The sequence below is a fragment of the Salvelinus fontinalis genome, chromosome 30 (genome assembly GCF_029448725.1).
Source record: "Salvelinus fontinalis isolate EN_2023a chromosome 30, ASM2944872v1, whole genome shotgun sequence".
In the NCBI taxonomy this organism is placed as follows: Eukaryota; Metazoa; Chordata; class Actinopteri; order Salmoniformes; family Salmonidae; genus Salvelinus; species Salvelinus fontinalis.
The window spans coordinates 35,459,476-35,478,608 of record NC_074694.1 but is presented as its reverse complement, the minus strand read 5'-3'; the positions used below and the strand labels follow the sequence as shown (position 1 = coordinate 35,478,608).

The following is a 19,133-nucleotide window of genomic DNA, read 5'->3' as shown; positions in this document are numbered from 1 at the left end:
TGTAATCTAAAGTGTATTGAGCTGAATGAAATGGAACAGTGGACACACGTTTGGCGTGGCTTTCATGGCCTTGCATGGTGACACCTGCGAGTGGCGCTGGCTGTCAGAGGTCTTACATCTTCATTACAGCCGGAGCAAAGAGTTGACAAGCCTTAAGAAGGTGTGTAGCGCTGCCAATGTGTGTCATGACCGCCTGGCAGTCACAGAGCTGCAGGCAGGAGACTGACCCCGTTTAGCAGGGCTGTTGGACGCCTGCTATACAATAGCTGTCTCTTCTACTAGGTCATTGTTGCTGCGTTCGTCATTTGATTTGAGCTGGATGTAGTTTGCATGTGTGCAAAACAGGCACAGATCCAGATATTATCTCACTCTGCTGTATATTACAGCTTTCTCTTTTTTGTTTCACGCAACACCTGAACAATGTGTCAGAGAGGATTCAGACCAACAAATTTTGCCTAACAGATTCTATCTATTTATGGCTTCGTCTTCCTGAGTTGTAAAATGTTTCTTGTCATAGTCCTATATTTGGGATCTCATCAAAATCCAAGGTTCTAAGAACATGAAACGGTTCCTGCTTGGTCGATGTGAGCCTTTCCTTGGTGGATAAAACCATTAGGCCTAGCTGCTACAGTCTGACCACCCACAGTGATTCATTTCTAAATCAGACTGAAGTCAGGGGTCCTATTAGGTAAATGTCCCACATGAATAGGTAGGCTATAAGCGTAACCACAATGGATGGCACACTAAAGCATCTCAACACCACAAAGACGGTTTCATTTTCTCTCATAACTACCAGGGCTCCCTCCCCGAGGCTCTGTTAGTCCACTGATAAAAGCCTTCAAGATGAAGCCTGCATTGTATTGTGGGGTAATAGAATGTGGTCCCCCATAACCCACCCACCAGTATCTCCTCTGTGATTGGTCTATATAATCTAGAGATCTAGTCGTTGGCGATGGGGGAGTGAGTAGCGGCGGGAGGAGTACAATATGCCTGACTGCAGTGCACACTGAGAGTATGAATGGCTGGGCCATCGATCCAATGGTTGCTCCTAGATGAACTCTCTCCAGATATAGCAGACAGGCACTTTCATGTGTGAATCTATCTGGGGTTCCTCTTACTGCGGCGCTACGGGATGCCCTGAGCAATCTTTCCCCTGTGTGAAAGCATCTCCAGACTCTCACTGAGATTGCTGCCAGGGTTGTTGATGAGTGACACTCTACTAAATGTGTTCTCACTCTGTGTTTTTGGACTTACAGTAGAAGTGCTGAATAGCGGTACTTTGCTACTGATACAGTATTAATCCCATTAGTGATCATGGACAATGAGTTAGACAGATCTCAACAAGTTCCTTTTAAACAACTAACACCCATTGTAAATGCCTAGTTTCTATACCCATGGCGTTATTATGCCAGTTGTCCCCTCTAGTGTAGTAGCGATTTGATTCATATGAGTGTATTATTTGGAGGGATTCAGTGACAGAAGACCAGTTTGATTAAAATACCTATCTAGTCAATTTGGCTATTGTCTACTAGAGGCAGATTGTGTCTGCTCTTATTTATGCCCTTCATGATGTTACACAGTTAAACAGACTTTCCTGAGAGGGAAATGAATCCCATGCTTTTCTGTCAGGAAATACAATGATGACTGATACAGAACGTCATGATGCCCTGCCATCAAATCAAATCAAATTTTATTAGTCACATACACATGGTTAGCAGATGTTAATGCGAGTGTAGCGAAATGCTTGTGCTTCTAGTTCCGACAATGCAGTAATAACAACAAGTAATCTAACCTAACAATTCCACAACTACTACCTTATACACGCAAGTGTAAAGGGATAAAGAATATGTACATAAAGATATATGAATGAGTGATGGTACAGAACGGCATAGGCAAGATGCAGTACATGGTATAGAGTACGGTATATACCTATGAGATGAGTACTGTAGGGTATGTAAACATAAAGTGGCATAGTATAAAGTGGCTAGTGGTCCATGTATTACATAAGATGGCAAGATGCAGTAGATGATATAGAGTACAGTATATACATATACATAAGAGATGTGTAATGTAGGGTATGTAAACATTATATTAGGTGGCATTGTTTAAAGTGGCTGGTGGTACGTTTTTACATAATTTCAATCAATTCCCATTTTTAAAGTGGCTGGAGTTGAGTCAGTATGTTGGCAGCGGCCGCTAAATGTTAGTGGTGGCTGTTTAACAGTCTGATGGCCTTGAGATAGAAGCTGTTTTTCAGTCTCTCGGTCCCTGCATTGATGCACCTGTACTGACCTCGCCTTCTGGATGATAGCGGGGTGAACAGGCAGTGGCTTGGGTGGTTGTTGTCCTTGATGATCTTTATGGCCTTCCTGTGACATCGGGTGGTGTAGGTGTCCTGGAGGGCAGGTAGTTTGCCCCGGGTGATGCGTTCTGCAGACCTCACTACCCTCTGGAGAGCCTTACGGTTGTGGGCGGAGCAGTTGCCGTACCAGGCGGTGATACAGCCCGACAGGATGCTCTCGATTGTGCATCTGTAGAAGTTTGTGAGTGCTTTTGGTGACAAGCCGAATTTCTTCAGCCTCCTGAGGTTGAAGAGGCGCTGCTGCGCCTTCTTCACAACGCTGTCTGTGTGGGTGGACCAATTCAGTTTGTCCGTGATGTGTACACCGAGGAACTTAAAACTTTCCACCTTCTCCACTACTGACCCGTCGATGTGGATAGGGGGGTGCTCCCTCTGCTGTTTCCTGAAGTCCACAATGATCTCCTTTGTTTTGTTGACGTTGAGTGTGAGGTTATTTTCCTGACACCACACTCCGAGGGCCCTCACCTCCTCCCTGTAGGCCGTCTCGTCGTTGTTGGTAATCAAGCCTACCACTGTAGTGTCGTCCGCAAACTTGATGATTGAGTTGGAGGCGTGCATGGCCACGCAGTCGTGGGTGAACAGGGAGTACAGGAGAGGGCTCAGAACGCACCCTTGTGGGGCCCCAGTGTTGAGGATCAGCGGGGTGGAGATGTTGTTACCTACCCTCACCACCTGGGGGCGGCCCGTCAGGAAGTCCAGGACCCAGTTGCACAGGGCGGGGTCGAGACCCAGGGTCTCGAGCTTGATGACGAGTTTGGAGGGTACTATGGTGTTAAATGCTGAGCTGTAGTCGATGAACAGCATTCTCACATAGGTATTCCTCTTGTCCAGATGGGTTAGGGCAGTGTGCAGTGTGGTTGCGATTGCGTCGTCTGTGGACCTATTGGGTCGGTAAGCAAATTGGAGTGGGTCTAGGGTGTCCGGTAGGGTGGAGGTGATATGGTCCTTGACTAGTCTCTCAAAGCACTTCATGATGACGGAAGTGAGTGCTACGGGGCGGTAGTCGTTTAGCTCAGTTACCTTAGCTTTCTTGGGAACAGGAACAATGGTGGCCCTCTTGAAGCATGTGGGAACAGCAGACTGGGATAAGGATTGATTGAATATGTCCGTAAACACACCAGCCAGCTGGTCTGCGCATGCTCTGAGGACGCGGCTGGGAATGCCGTCTGGGCCTGCAGCCTTGCGAGGGTTAACACGTTTAAATGTTTTACTCACCTCGGCTGCAGTGAAGGAGAGCCCGCAGGTTTTGGTAGCGGGCCGTGTCAGTGGCACTGTATTGTCCTCAAAGCGGGCAAAAAAGATATTTAGCCTGTCTGGGAGCAAGACATCCTGGTCCGCGACGGGGCTGGTTTTCTTTTTGTAATCCGTGATAGACTGTAGACCCTGCCACATACCTCTTGTGTCTGAGCTGTTGAATTGCGATTCTAATTTGTCTCTGTACTGGGACTTTGCCTGTTTGATAGCCTTGCGGAGAGAATAGCTACACTGTGTGTATTCGGTCATGTTTCCGGTCACCTTGCCCTGGTTAAAAGCAGTGGTTCGCGCTTTCAGTTTCACGCGAATGCTGCCGTCAATCCACGGTTTCTGGTTTGGGAATGTTTTAATCGTTGCTGTGGGTACGACATCGTCAATGCACTTCCTAATGAACTCGCTCACCGAATCAGCATATTCTTCAATGTTGTTGTTGGACGCAATGCGGAACATATTCCAATCCGCGTGATCGAAGCAGCATGGACTTAAATGCAAACGTGACTCTGAGATTAACACTGTATCCTATTGTCCTCCATGTCCTCCATCCCGTTTATCTTATTGGGCTGCCACTCCATCACAGATAAAGCTGTCAGGGGATGATGGATATCTAATACAAGTGTTGGGAAGGAAGGTGGGCTGGCAGAGTGAGATAACTCGCTCTGTGTGTGAAGACCAATACTTTTTGCAGTCGCAGGTGTTGGTGCTGTCATCTTAAAACCCCAGTATATTCTTATGGCCCATTTTCACATTTTGTTTTTTGAAGGTGAATTACGGAACAGTCAAGATAATATCCGAACTTGTTTGAAGGGAGTAGATATGTGTACATTTCATTCTGCAGCTGATAAAGGAGGTGCCAACAGTGCTGAAGAAGAATTCTCCCTCCAGAAGCCGTAGATGGAAGAGAGGCTGTTGATGCTGTCACCATTTGGGTCAGTTCCACACTGCGTTTGCCTAGATCCAATGTTTAGATCAATTCCACACAGCTGTAGTCAGTGCACCACAGGGTACCATCAAACCACATCAACAGTGTTTTGCCTTTGTTTGCAGAGGTGCTTTTGGAAGGAAAGGCTCAAGTTATTTGGCAAATGTTTGGTGTTCAGTGAACACAACGGAACCAGGATTGTAAAATGAAAAGAAAAGTTAAGAAGGTGTTAAACAAGAGATAAGAGAGAGTATAGGTTAGGGAAATATGTAGCTTAATCCACAGGAGGTTGGTGATCCCTTCATTTGGGAGGATGGGCCCGTGGTAAAGAATTGTTCGGAATTGTTGGAATGGTATGACAAAAAGTGCCTTCAGAAAGTGGGACCTTTTACACATTTTCTTGTGTTACCGCCTGAATTTGAAATGGATTAAATTGAGTTTTTTTGTCACTGGTCTACGCACAATACCCCACAATGTCAAAGTTTCCCTCCCATTTCCAAGAATCTTCCAAACATGATTTTGCAACCCTACAAGCAAGTCACATTATGCTGGCTTGCTAAGTGATGTGTAATTCCTATTGGAATCCAGACAGAATTAGGATATTCAACATTTTGAATTTGTATTTATTCATAATGACTGCCAGGGCAAGGAACTTTGTGATGAGACTATCTAAGCCGTTTAAACTGGAACAACCGGTACGGGTGCAAAAAATATAACTCATTGATTGGATTAGTTTAGAAAAATGTATGTTATTTATCTTTGTGGAGCATAAGATTAATCAATCATTCTATGTACGTGCAAAAACACAAATAGGAAATACAATTATATTTTCTTTAAACCTGAAGTAGAGCATGCTCGGAAATATGATAATGATATTGATTATGGTGCAAATATGCCCTTTTAGGGTACCACCCCAGTGATGAAGCTGTTAGTTCCGTTTAGGTGCAAAAATCCATCATTGTACCTTATGGTGGGTATTGAGGGTACACAAAACATGTTTGTACCCTGAGAAACAGAAATGTACCTCCCCACCTTACCCCTTGTTTTGAGAGTGAGAATGTGATTATTGTACCTTTTTTTTAATTTTCAAAATATTGGGTAAGAAAATGTACCATTATATTCTTTATCCGCACATGTACCCTAAAAGGTACTGAACAGTACTACGTGAGATAATTATGTGTACCTTTTGAAGGTACATTATGTGTATTTTAATATTTTTGTACCCCAGGGAACAATAGCGTACCCTTATTTCTAAAAGTGTGTCAGTATTGACATATGCTCCAATGACTCACTTAGAAAACGTTCTCACTGTGGCATTTTGGTAAATGCATGTTATACCTTCGGCCGTTAGGAGAACGATGTATTGTTCAAACGCTCATAGGCTTAAGTTCCATCACTATCGGGAACCCCCCTCCTAGGGGAATGACCAATCTGCTCTGATTAGAGAATGGCAGTCATTCATCTGGTGGCAGTCTGTAAACTGTGAGTTGTTGCTGCTTGGTGAATCGACCACTTGCCAGAATCAGATACATCAATGCAGAGATGGGGATTTTGGAGCCTGCAGGTCTCTGCTGGACATTCAGCGACATTCATTCCCTCACGTTCCAGCAATACTTTCAATCTCCCCCATCTGTCACTTCGTAATGACTTAAAACTAATGTCTGTTTTGCTATTCCCTTTCCCCTATATTTTTCTTCTAGCCAGTGTCCCATTTTTCCGCTGAGCCCATTATTGTGGAGTCTGCATACCATTCTGCTGTTATCCCTCTCTCATGTCCCATTTAAGTAATGAATTTAGAATTGTATTGTAGTGCATTAGCTTTGACTTCTCCCCAATCTGGGCAACAGCAGCACGGAGCTGCACGGTGACATTTCCAGCTTGTCATGCTCACTTTCACGGACCGTGCATCAGCGGTGGAAATGAAAAAGTGTGCTCTGCTCTGTTGTTTTCCCTTGCAGATGGGAAGGTGGAGGTGACAAAGGAGAGCATGAAGCTGTGCACCATGGGTCCTGGGAAGGTGTTTGGGGAGCTGGCCATCCTCTACAACTGCACCAGGACGGCCACCGTCAAGAGTAAGTCTGACCAGTGTAATAGAGGCAGTGGGTTGCCCAAGCACTGCACACCACATAGTTGAGTTCAGTTATAAGCTTGACCATAACTGTCCACAAGCTTATCTGCCATATACTCCCTGGACCTGATATACTAAGCATTTGCACATGTTATTTTCAGAAGGTAAGAAAGAAATCCCTATCCAAGCTTAGTAAATCAAACTTACTGGCCTTTCAGCAGCAGTGAGTTGAGCTGAGGTGATTAACGTGTAAAGTACACATTTTCATTCTCTGAGCTTTGTTTGACTCAATTATAAATATCCACACGGCATGGAATCGGACAAATTATTCCCCCTCTTATAAATTAATTCCAGCTGAACACACTGGTCGATTTGACTAATTCTACCTCCCAGATACTGATAACAGCCTCTGAGTAGTTTGTTGTGCTTTGAAGGTTACATTTCTGCTTTTGTCAAACACAGAGAGAGAACTTAAGCACACACACAGATGAACGTGTCTATCTTGAAGAGAGTCACTTTCTATTTTTACACTTAGATTAATCTACGTAAGTATGGAAACATGACCGAAAGCAAATGCAGCCATTATCTTGTCATGTCCGCAGTTCTTTGTAGTGACAGCTATATATTTCAGTTTGCTCTGAAGCCAATGTAAATGGTAAGAGTAGCAGCTGTTGATGAAAACAAATCTGATTAGGCTATCTCATGCACCGCATCCATTTCAATTGTTTTTATATATCAAATCTAGTTTTTCGGGGAAGGTTTAGAGCGCAGTGAATACACCCACTCAGGCACTCCCACGCGTTCATTTAGGTCTGTGTAACCACACAACCCACCTGCGCACACGCACACACACAGATCATCACAAAGATTTCAACATGTTTTTCTAGACCCTGTTCATACTTTCAAGAAGAGAAGATGATTTGATTGTGTAAATAGCCCAATGAGTCAGCCTAGCTGAAACAACATGTCAAAATCGGCTCAAATCCTCATTATGTTAGCTTTAATTGATTCCAGCTACTTTGATTCTATCAAAGGACACACATTATGCACATTTTCTTTAGCCACAAAGAATGTGTAAAGAAATCACTTTGTTTCTTTTCCTCTGAAACACATCAAAAGCTTCCCTCACATGCAGCTTTGATGAGTCCGCCAGCAAAAGATTGCCTGATTACAGCTATAGGTGTAATGAGCATTCGCTCTGAACTAGTGGTTGTCTCTACAGAGAGTCACACAAACACCATTACTGTGTTTTTCTCGAATAAATGAAGAGATTAATTAAACAATCAATTACTGTAACATTAAGCAGCGTTATCAATTCATTTGTTTACTGCATTTTTTAAATTGAGGTGTGATGGTACTTGCTTAGACTTAGATTCCCTCTTTCATTCACTGACTGTGGTAATAGAAGCAGTACTTCATTAGGATTGCAACAATGTAATGGGGTCATAAGAGTTCTGATGTCTAGGATCCTTCTGGGACAAATCTAGCTGCAGTTTGCGAGAAGATCTCAGTCCTTCACGATAACCGATGTCTTTGGAAATATGACAGGGCCTGTACAGCGTAAAAGAAAAAAAAGGGATATAGTATGTGACTGAAAAGGGCTGCTATTGGAGAAAGAGCTTTCTGTACTTTCAAAGCTGGACTGGCCAGAGCCTGAAACGCTTCGCCTTGAATGTACAGACAGAAGAACCCCTAGGAGTCAATGACAAACCTCTCTATATCACTCTCCTCCAATGTATCAGCCATCTGTTAGTATACTTATATTTTCATGGGATTATTTTCATGCAGTGAAACGGTAATGTGTTTCAAAGTAATGGCACACCCACGTCTATAGGTATTGGCAGCCAGTTGACATGGCAGCCGTTCAGCATTTTTCACCAGCAACATGTCTGTCCTCTCTCTTCTGCTGTGTTGGAGTGTTAGCATAAGGTGATCCCCCTCTCTCTCTATTTCTGTTATATATTTTCAGGGGCGCAACTTTCACTGGGGACAGGGGGATAAGCCCCCCCCCCCCCCCCCCCCCCCATTCTGAAATTGCATTTTTGTCCCCCACAATTTTATTATTGGAATGTGATACAAAACGATGCCACGGTGTGCTTTAGGACCATGTGGACACCTCCGAGCGGTCAGGTAGGCTGTTTGGAGTGTTTATCTGACTGGATAAAAAAATATATAATCATGTCCCCCCCACTTAAAACCAAAGTTGCACCCCTGTATATTTTCACACATAAACTCATTACCAGTATTAAGAGGGGCTGTCTGTTTTTTGGAGGGTGCTGCATTGTCCCTCTCTCGTTTTCATCCAGGTGTTATGTTGGCTGAATAGCTTGTTGCCATAGAGACATCTCTATCCTGACTATTTATACTGAGTCCCGGGAGAAAATGCGTTTCACCCCCTTGTATGCCGCTAATAACCACAAAGAGCAGGCACAGCCAATCATATTGCTTAATTAAAACTACCTTAGGGCTCCTGCCTGTAACTCAAGGTAAATGGTTGCTGCAGGGAAATATAATAAACCACTCATCTGATGCTTCATATTTTTCCCGAAGTTGAAGGTTGATAGAGACGTCGCTATGTGCGTTTATGTTGTTGCCATGGTTTAGATGTACTTCAGTGGATTGTTTAGCTTTGTAGCATGCTGTGGACTTAGTATTGGCTTTCTGTGAGCTTGTGAGACTGGCAGTTATGTGCTAAAAGCCTACTGGCTAGGGCTGTTGCGGTGACCGTGTTACCGCCACACCAGCAGTCATGAGTCATGACCTCAGTAAAATTCTGTGTGACCATTGAGTCACGGTGATCTCGTCTTGTGCACTCTGGGCATGCGTTAGTTGTACCAACTCACTAACGATCATCAGGTTGCTAATGGTGTGGTACTCGGGGCTCTATTGTCCCTCTAACCACTCTGACATCAATGCGAATGCTATCGAAAATCGCATCAAACACTTATCATCAAAACAGTATGTATTTTTAAAACTCACTCACTGCACAGCGAAATTACCGTACTGGCGGGAAAGTGTTCTCCATTCGCTATTCCAGTGCATACGGATGACATGTATTTTTTTGTCTTGCGCCCGTTCCTGCCCATTTGATAATGGGCCATTCTAAATCAAAACAAATGTTACATATTAGTAAAGACAAGATTAAATTGAGAATAGTCTGATGGGTGAAAATATGATCACTTGATGAGGGAACAACTTATATATAGCCTGAGACAAGGTACAGAGTGCAAGCTTTTCCCCCCCGACTTTATCAAATCATCAAAGCCTATAGTCGCATCATGCCGATTCTAAGGTTTGTATCATTCACAACTAAAGTTGCCAAATGACCCTAAATCTAGTGTATAGGACCTGTTTCAAATGATACATTTTACGCTCAACATAGCCACTTTATATGCGTGCACTCTCGCTCGGGAATGGAAAAAATACATTTTCCATTTTATTCAGCTAAGCTCAATTATATTCTTCTTACTATAATATATACTGATCAAAAATATAAACACAACATGCAACATTTTCTACGATTTTACTGAGTTACAGTTCATATAAGGAAATCAGTCAATTGAAATGAATTCATTAGGCCCTAATGTATGGATTTCACATGACTGGGCAGGGTCCCAGCCATAGGTGGGCCTGGGAGGGCATAGGCTTACCCACTTGGGAGCCAGGCCCACCCACTGGGGAGCGAGGCCCAGCCAATCATACTTGGTTTTTCCCCACAAAAGGGCTTTATTACAGAGAGAAATACACCTCAGCACCCCTCCCCCTCCGCCAGCTGATCCCACAGGTGAAGAAGCCAGATGTGGAGGTCCTGGGCTGTGGTCTACGGTTGTGAGGCTGGTTGAACGCACTGCCAAATTCTCTAAAACAACATTGGAGGCAGCTAATGGTGGAGAAATTAACATTACATTCTCTGGCAACAGCTCTGGTGGACATTCCTGCAGTCAGCATGCCAATTGCACGCTCCCTCAAAACTTGAGACACTGACCCATAGCACTCACGTATGTAGCCATGAAGTGCTTTGAAAGGCTGGTCATGGCTCACATCAACACCATCATCCCAGAAACCCTACACCCACACCAATTCTCATACAGCCCCCAACAGATCCGATCTCAATTGCACTCCACACTGCCCTTTCCCACATGGATAGAAGGAACACCTACATGAGAATGCTGTCCATTTACTACAGCTCAGCGTTCAACACCATAGGGCCCTCAAAGTTCATCACTAAGCTAAGCATCCTGGGACTAAACACCTCCCTCTGCAACTGGATCTGCCACATCTGCCACGCTGATCCTCAACACGGGGGCCCCTCAGGGATGCCTGCTTAGTCCCCTCCTGAACTCCTTGTTCACCCATGACTGCGTGGCCAAGCACTACTCCAACACCATCATTAAGTTTGCCGACAACACAACTGTGGTAGGCCTGGTCACCAACGACGAGACAGCCTATAGGGTGGAGGTCAGGAAAACAACCTCTCCCTCAACGTGATCAAGATTGCGCCGTACAAGATGGCCGCCGTTTTGCAAGCTCCGACCCAATTTGCTATTTTGTGATTATTTTGTGTTTTATTTTTAGTCTATTTTCACGTAATGTATCCGCTATTATTTCTTACAACCGACAATATGTCTTGAACATCAGATCGGGAGTTACTTACCCCAATTCTGGCTTTTACTTCGACTCATCTGCCCTAGGCTTTCTCTGAAATTCCAACCCAATTTTCAGGCTACCCAAGAAGAAATGCTGACAAGAGAGGGAGGATCCTGGTGAGATTAAGGCAAAGGATAAACTGGCCACCTCTTCCCACAATTCTACTGGCGAATGTACAGTCACGGATTCGATACAAACGGGACACTTGGAATTGCAATATTCTTTACTTTTCAGAAACATGGCTCTCAGACATGATACCTCCAACGACTATCCAACTCGATGGATTCTCCATTCACCAAGCGGACAGGACAGTGGAGTTGGGGAATTCGAAGGAGGGAAGGGGTTTGCCTCTTCATCAACTCCAACTGGTGTGCTAATTCCAGCGCGGTGGAAGTGTCGACCCACTGTTCACCAGTCTTGGAATACCTTATGGCCAAATGCTGAACCTTCAACCTCCCGAGGGAGTTTTCAGCTGTTATCGTGACTGCTGTATACATTCCACCTCAGGACAATAAAAATAACAAGCTGGCGCATAACAAACTGTACAATCAACAAACAGGAAACACTACACCCAGAGGCTGCCTTTCTGGTTGCCGGCTATTTTAATTTGCTGTCACTAAGACACGTGATGCCCAACTTCCATCAACAAGTTTACAACGCCACTAAGGGCGATAAAGTCCTAGACCACTGCTATTCTACCCAAAAGCAAACATACAAGGCCCTCCCTCATCCACTATTTGGGCAAATCAGGTCACAACTCCGTACTCTCTCTTCCTGTTTACAAGCAGAAACTAAAACAGGAAGTACCCGCGATTCGCTGGAATTGAGAAATGTTCAACAGAATCAGAGGGAATGCTTCAGGACTGCTTTGCTATCTCTGATTGGAATATGTTTCGAGACTCCGTCTATAACATCAACAAGCTAACCCCCTTCATCACCGGCTTCATTAGAAAATGGATCGGCGACGTTGTACCCACAGTGAGGGCTTACTGCTTCCCCAATCAAAAGCCCTGGATTAACACTGAGGTACGTGCTAAACTAAAGAGCAGGGCTACCGCGCACAGAGCTATCATAGACTACCCTGATGCTATGGCCAAAGACAGGAATAAGTACAAGAAGGCCCGCTATGACCTCCGCAGAGTCACCAAATGAGCAAAAGGACAATATAGGAATAAGGTGGAATCATATTACACAGGCTCCACCACCGGCCGCATGTGGCAGGGGCTTCAGTCTATTACGGATTTTAAAGGAAGACACAACCATGATCTGCCCAACGATGCCTCTCTACCAGACGAACTCAATGCATTTTATGCATGCTTTGACGATGACAACAACATCAAGCCTGGTGTGAGGGCCATCACTGACCCATAGGACTGGGTGATCTCAATCCCCGAGGCCGACGTGAGAAGGGTCTTTAATCAGGTCAACACCTGCAAGGCCGCAGGCTCCGACGGTATTCCAGGGCGCGTTCTCAGAGCATGCACAGAACAGCTGGAAGGCATATTCACAGTAGTTTTCAACCTCTCCTTGCCCCAGTCTGTAATCCCCACATGTTTTAAGATGACCACAATCATCCCTGTTCCCAATAACTCTAAGGCTTCATACCACAATGACTACCACCCTCTAGTACTCACATATGTAATCATGAAGTGCTTTGAGAGGCTGGTTATGGCACACATTAACTCCACCATCTAGCCACCCTAGACCCACTCCAATTTGCATACCGCCCCAACAGATCCATAGATGACGCAATCTCAATTGCTCCCCACACAACCCTCACCCTCCTAGATAAGAGGAATACCTATATGAGAATGTTGTTCAACACCATTATCCCTTCCAAGCTTGCCACCAAGCTTAGTACTCTGGGTCTAAACACCTCCCTCAGCAAGTGGATCCTGGACTTACTGACCCCAGGTGGTGAGGGCAGGCAATACCACCTCCACCACACTGACCCCTAACACAGAGGCCCCACAGGGGTGTGTGCTTAGTACCCTCTTGTACTCCCTGTTCACCCAAGACTGTGTGGACACGCACAGGTCCAACACCATTATCAAGTTCATTGACGACACGACGGGGGTAGGCCTGATCACCGGCAATGATGAGTCAGCCTACTGGGAAGAGGTCAGTGACCTGGCAGTGTGATGCCGGAGCAACAACCTCTCCTTCAAGGTACGCAAGACCAAGGAGCTGATCGTGGACTACAGGAAACGAGGGGCGAGCACGAGGTACCAAAGAACCAAGTTTAGGTTCAAATAGTTCCTTAACAGCTTCTATCCCCAAGCTATAGGTGCTGAATAGTTAATCAAATGGCTACCCTGACTATTTGCATTGACCCTTTTTTTACGCTGCTGCTACTCTATCCATGCATAGTCACTTTACCCCTACATACATGTACATATTATCTCAATTACCTCAACTAACCTGTGCCCCCGCACATTGACTCTGTACCGGTACCCCTGTATATAGCCTTGTTATTGTTATTTTATGTACTGCAATGTTGGTTGAGGGCTGGTAAGTAAGCATGTGACAAACAGAATTTGATTTGATTTGACATGTTGTGTTGTGACAAAACGGAACATTTTAAAGTGGCCTTTTATTTTCCCCAGCACAAAGTGCACCTGCGTAATGATCATGCTGTTTAATCAGCTGCTTGATATGCCAGACCTGGCAAGTGGATTATCTTGGCAAAGGAGAAATGCTCACTAACAGGGATATAAACAAATTTGTGCACAAAATTTGAGAGAAATAATCTTTGTGTGCGTATGGATATTTTAGCTCATGAAACATGGCACCAACAATTTACATGTTGAGTTTATATTTTTGTTCAGTGTATTATAAAATAACGGCACGGGATCTTGTCTGCTAAATGAACAAGCCTACAGCCTATGGCATGGCGCATAGCCAGCTAACATAGAGTAGGCCAACTCATATTCCGTTCTAAAATATGCAGCTTGTATGTGTGGAAGCCTGGAGATGGGAAACTTGTTTATGTTAAATAACGGTGAAATACCATGCAACTGTTGCCTATAGGGGTTGAAACCATGTCCCAGGGGAAAATGTTTTGGGTGGATGTGCTGTTTTTCAAATCAAATCAAATCAAATTGATTTATATAGCCCTTCGTACATCAGCTGATATCTCAAAGTGCTGTACAGAAACCCAGCCTAAAACCCCAAACAGCAAGCAATGCAGGTGTAGGAGCACCTATGTTTTAGATTTTTATTAGGGGCTGCTGCAGCATCTCTACTTCCCACAGCTATGGTTGAACCTTGTTCAAGATGTAACTAGTGCATAGCAAACAAACTTTTAGGGAAAGACCTGGCAACAGCAATGCCAAACGATTGCGTGCACGACTCTGTAGATCGCAAATATGTTATGATATAGGGGAGATTGGTCTTGAATATAAATGCTATTATTACGTAACTGCAAATAATCCTGAAACTGATATTTATGCCACACGGTTGCAATGAATACATCATCTAGGTTAGTGGGACTGTATTCCTCCAGGTATTGTTGGATATTTGTTTTTATCTCTAGACACAGGCACAATGACAGAGGTCACTGAGCTGGACCTTGGTTGTGTAACCTAAACTAGATCAGCTCTGAAACTAGCAGACGGATTATTCTTTCAAATAACATTACTTGCGTCATTTCTGATTTCCCCCCATTAGCATTTGACTCTTTCCTTCTATTTTACTTTGATGTCTCACGAGGGTCTTGAAACTGCTCTATTTGTACCATTATTATCAAGATTTCCCTAAAAATAAATACTTTACCTAAAAGTATAATCCTATTTCCCATTGATTGATCGTGGTTTTTCAGATCTCCTAACAGTACTGTTTGTAGGTCCATCTTAACACAGACATTATGACTCAACAACCCCTCCTGGACCTGACTCCAAAAGTGAGTCACTGAAGGACAGTACCAAAAGAGGGGATCTATTGATTAAAAATTAATATGATTTTTTTAAATATTTTTTGGGGGCAGGTAGATCAGCTTTAATATTGCAGATTGTATATATATATATATATATATATATACACACACACACACACACACACACACACACACACACACACACACACACACACACACACACACACACACACACACACACACACACACACACACACACACACACACACACACACACACACATTATATATATATGCACATATACTATACAGTACCAGTCAAACGTTTGGACCTACTTATTCCAGGGATTTTCTTAATTTTTTACTATTTTCTACACTGTAGAATAATAGTGAAGACATCAAACCTATAAAATAACACATATGGAATCATGTAGGAACCAAGAAAGTGTTAGACGAATCAAAATATATTTTAGATTTGAGATTCTTCAAAATAGCTACCCTTTGCCTGATGACAGCACTGCATACTCTTGGCATTCTCTAGACCAGCTTCATTTTACGGGCACAGTCTACTTTACAATAGTTATATTTTGTTTGTTTTTACTCCTGTCCTTCCTCTAACCTCAACCTCTCCCATCTATTTCTTTCACAAAAGTTCTGAACCTATATATGTTTTATGGACACAGTATGTTTTACATTAGTTATCTTGTTGTTGTTATTCCCAACCTTCAGCTCCATTCAACCGTCCCCATCTGTCTCTTAAAACCATCCATATTGTATTTATATTTGCCATATATTTTTCAACTGTGTTGTGATGTTGTAGATTTAAAAGAAAACATGAATCATCAGCGTACAATGATACCTTTGTTTTTAAGCCCTGGATTTTTGAAATCCTTGATATTACTGTTGGATCTGATTTTCATAGCTAACATTTCTATGGCCATAATAAAGAGATATGCCGATAGTGGACAACCTTGTTTACTCCTCTTGACAGTTTAAAACTTTCTGAGAAGTAGCCATGATTTACTATGCTAAGAGATTCTCCAAAATTGAAATGTTCCAGGTATTTATATATAAACTCCAGTCGTACTTTATCAAAAACCTTTTCAAAGTCAGCTATGAGTAGCAGGCCTGGTTTCCCAAATGTTTCATAGTGTTCTATTGTTTCCACTACTTGTCTTATATTATCTCCAATGTATCGTCCATGTAAAAAAAACCTGTCTGATTAGAATTAATAATATCTGACAAACCTTTTTAATTCTATGCGTTATACATTTTGCTAGATTTTTTTGCATCACTGAAGTGTATGGGGCCTCCAATTTTTTTAATGGACTGGATCTTTATGTTTACCACTTGTTATTCTGTTTCAGTAATAATGAAATCAGACCTTCTTGTTAGGTGTCCGATAATCTACCATTTACATAGGAGTGGTTAAAACATGCTTATAACGGTCCTCTGAGTGTATCAAAAAACTTTGGTATACCTCCACTGGTATGCCATCCAGCCCTGGAGTTTTCCCGGACTTAAGGACTTTATTTGAATCAAGAAGTTCCTCCTCTGTAATTTCGCCTTCACATGAGTCTTTCTGTACAGCTGTTAATGTTACTTTATTAATAGAAAGAAAATCCATACAATTAGCTTCGGTTAGAGAAGATGGAGGAGACAAACAAAAACATATGCTTAAAGTACTTTGCTTCCTCTTTCAAAATATTATTTTGTGACTCATGGGTGACTCATGGGTCAGTTGTAACAAGATTCAGTCAATTGTTTTTCGTAGCATTTAAACATATATAATTCCCCCCCCCATATTCCATCCAATTTGGTTAATTTTTTATAATATATTACACTTGATCTTTCTTGAATAAGTTTCTCCATTTCTTTTTGTTTTTCCTCTAACTTAGTCTGAGCCTCTATGGTACAGTTTTTATTGCCATTTTCTTTGTTAATATGGACTCTTGACCTAAATTGCTTTTGTTTAAGAGCTGAGTGCCGAATTGCATGGCCTCTAAAGCCACATTTTTAAAAGTGTCCCATTCAATAACGGGATCTGCTGTACCTATGTTATGTCGGAAAAATGCAGTTATAAATTCCTCTGTCCTAGTTAAAAACTAGTTAGGTGTCACGCCCTGGCCTTAGTATTCTTTGTTTTCTTTATTATTTTAGTTAGGTCAGGGTGTGACATGGGGAATGTTTGTGTTTTGTTGGTTTTGGGTGTTTTTATGGTAAAGGGGTTGTTGGGTATAGGATATGGGTTTGTGTGGAGTACATGTGTCTAGTGTTGTCTATGTATGTTTAGTTGTCTAGGAGAGTCTATGGTTACCTGAATGAGTTCCCAATTAGAGACAGCTGATTTCGGTTGTCTCTGATTGGGAGCCTTATTTAGGGTAGCCATAGGCTCTCATTGGGTGGGTAAGTGTCTATGTAGAACGTTTGTAGCCTGTATGTATGTGCACAACGTTTGTAGCTTCACGATCGTTTTGTTGTTTTGTTAGTTTGTAAAGTGTTTTTGTGTCGTGTTCATCTTCGTGGTGTTAAATAAAGAAGATGGCTTATTTTCCAACTGCTGCATTTTGGTCCGTCATTCCGCCATACGATCGTGACAGAATTACCCACCATAGGACCAAGCGGCATGGAAAGCGGCAACAGGACCTACCTACACAGGATTCATGGACATGGGAGGAGATACTGGATGGTAAGGGGCCGTGGGTTCAACCGGGAGAATATCGCCTTCCTCGTGAAGAGCTGGAGGCAGCTAAAGCAGAGAGGAGGCGATATGAGGAGGCAGCACGGAGACAAGGCTGGAAACCCGTGAGTACAACCCAAAAATTTCTTGGGGGGGGCCTTAAAGGGAGTGTGGCGAAGTCAGGTAGGAAACCTGCGCCTACTCCCTGTACTTACCGTGGAGAGCGAGAGTACGGGCAGACATCGTGTTACGCAGTAGAGCGCACGGTGTCTCCTGTACGCGTGCATAGCCCGGTGCGGTACATTTCAGCTCCACGTATCGGCCGGGCTAGACTGAGCGTTGAGCCGTATGTCATGAAGCCGGCCCAACGCATCTGGTCACCAGTGCGTCTCCTCGGGCCGGCGTACATGGCACCAGCCTTACGCATGGTGTCCCCGGTTCGCCTACATAGGCCGGTGCGGGTTATTCCACCTCCCCGCACTGGTCAGGCGACGGGGAGCATAGAACCAGGTAAGGTTGGGCAGGCTCGGCGTTCAAGGGAGCCAGTACGCCTGCAAAGCCACCCGTCTGCCATGAGCCTGCAAAGCCGCCCGTCTGCCATGAGCCCACTGAGCCGCCAGCCAGACAGGAGCCGCTAGAGCCGCCAGCCAGACAGGAGCCGCTAGAGCCGTCCGTCAGACAGGATCTGCCAGAGCCGCCAACCAGACAGGATCTGCCAGAGCCGCCAACCAGACAGGATCTGCCAGAGCCGCCAATCAGACAGGAGCAGCCAGATCAGTCAGCCAGCCATGAGCAGCCAGATCCGTCAGCCAGCCATGAGCAGCCAGATCCGTCAGCCAGCCATGAGCAGCCAGATCCGTCAGCTAGCCATGAGCAGCCAGATCCGTCAGCTAGCCATGAGCAGCCAGATCCGTCAGCTAGCCATGAGCAGCCAGATCCGTCAGCTAGCCATGAGCAGCCAGATCCGTCAGCTAGCCATGAGCAGCCAGATCCGTCAGCTAGCCATGAGCAGCCAGATCCGTCAGCTAGCCATGAGCAGCCAGATCAGTCAGCCAGCCATGAGCAGCCAGATCAGTCAGCCAGCCATGAGCAGCCAGATCCGTCAGCCAGCCATGAGCAGCCAGATCAGTCAGCCAGCCATGAGCAGCCAGATCCGTTAGCCAGCCATGAGCAGCCAGATCTGTCAGCCAGCCATGGGCCGTCCCTCAGTCCGGAGCTGCAGTCCCTCAGTCCGGAGCTGCCATTCCTCAGTCCAGAGCTGCCATTCCTCAGTCCGGAGCTGCCCCTTATCCTGGTGCTGCCCCTTATCCTGGTGCTGCCCCTTATCCTG

General features: G+C 44.3%; 1 protein-coding gene across 4 annotated transcripts in view; it reads left to right on the top strand.

Annotated features, from left to right (window-relative positions):
• Window positions 1–19,133, top strand: part of prkg1b (protein kinase cGMP-dependent 1b) — a 167,323-nt gene that overhangs the window by 66,660 nt on the left and 81,530 nt on the right. For all 4 annotated transcript variants that reach the window (XM_055890652.1, XM_055890653.1, XM_055890651.1 and 1 more), the window contains exon 3: window positions 6,494–6,607. In XM_055890652.1, coding sequence (XP_055746627.1) covers window positions 6,494–6,607 — 114 coding nt within the window. The remainder of the gene's footprint in view (window positions 1–6,493; window positions 6,608–19,133) is intronic.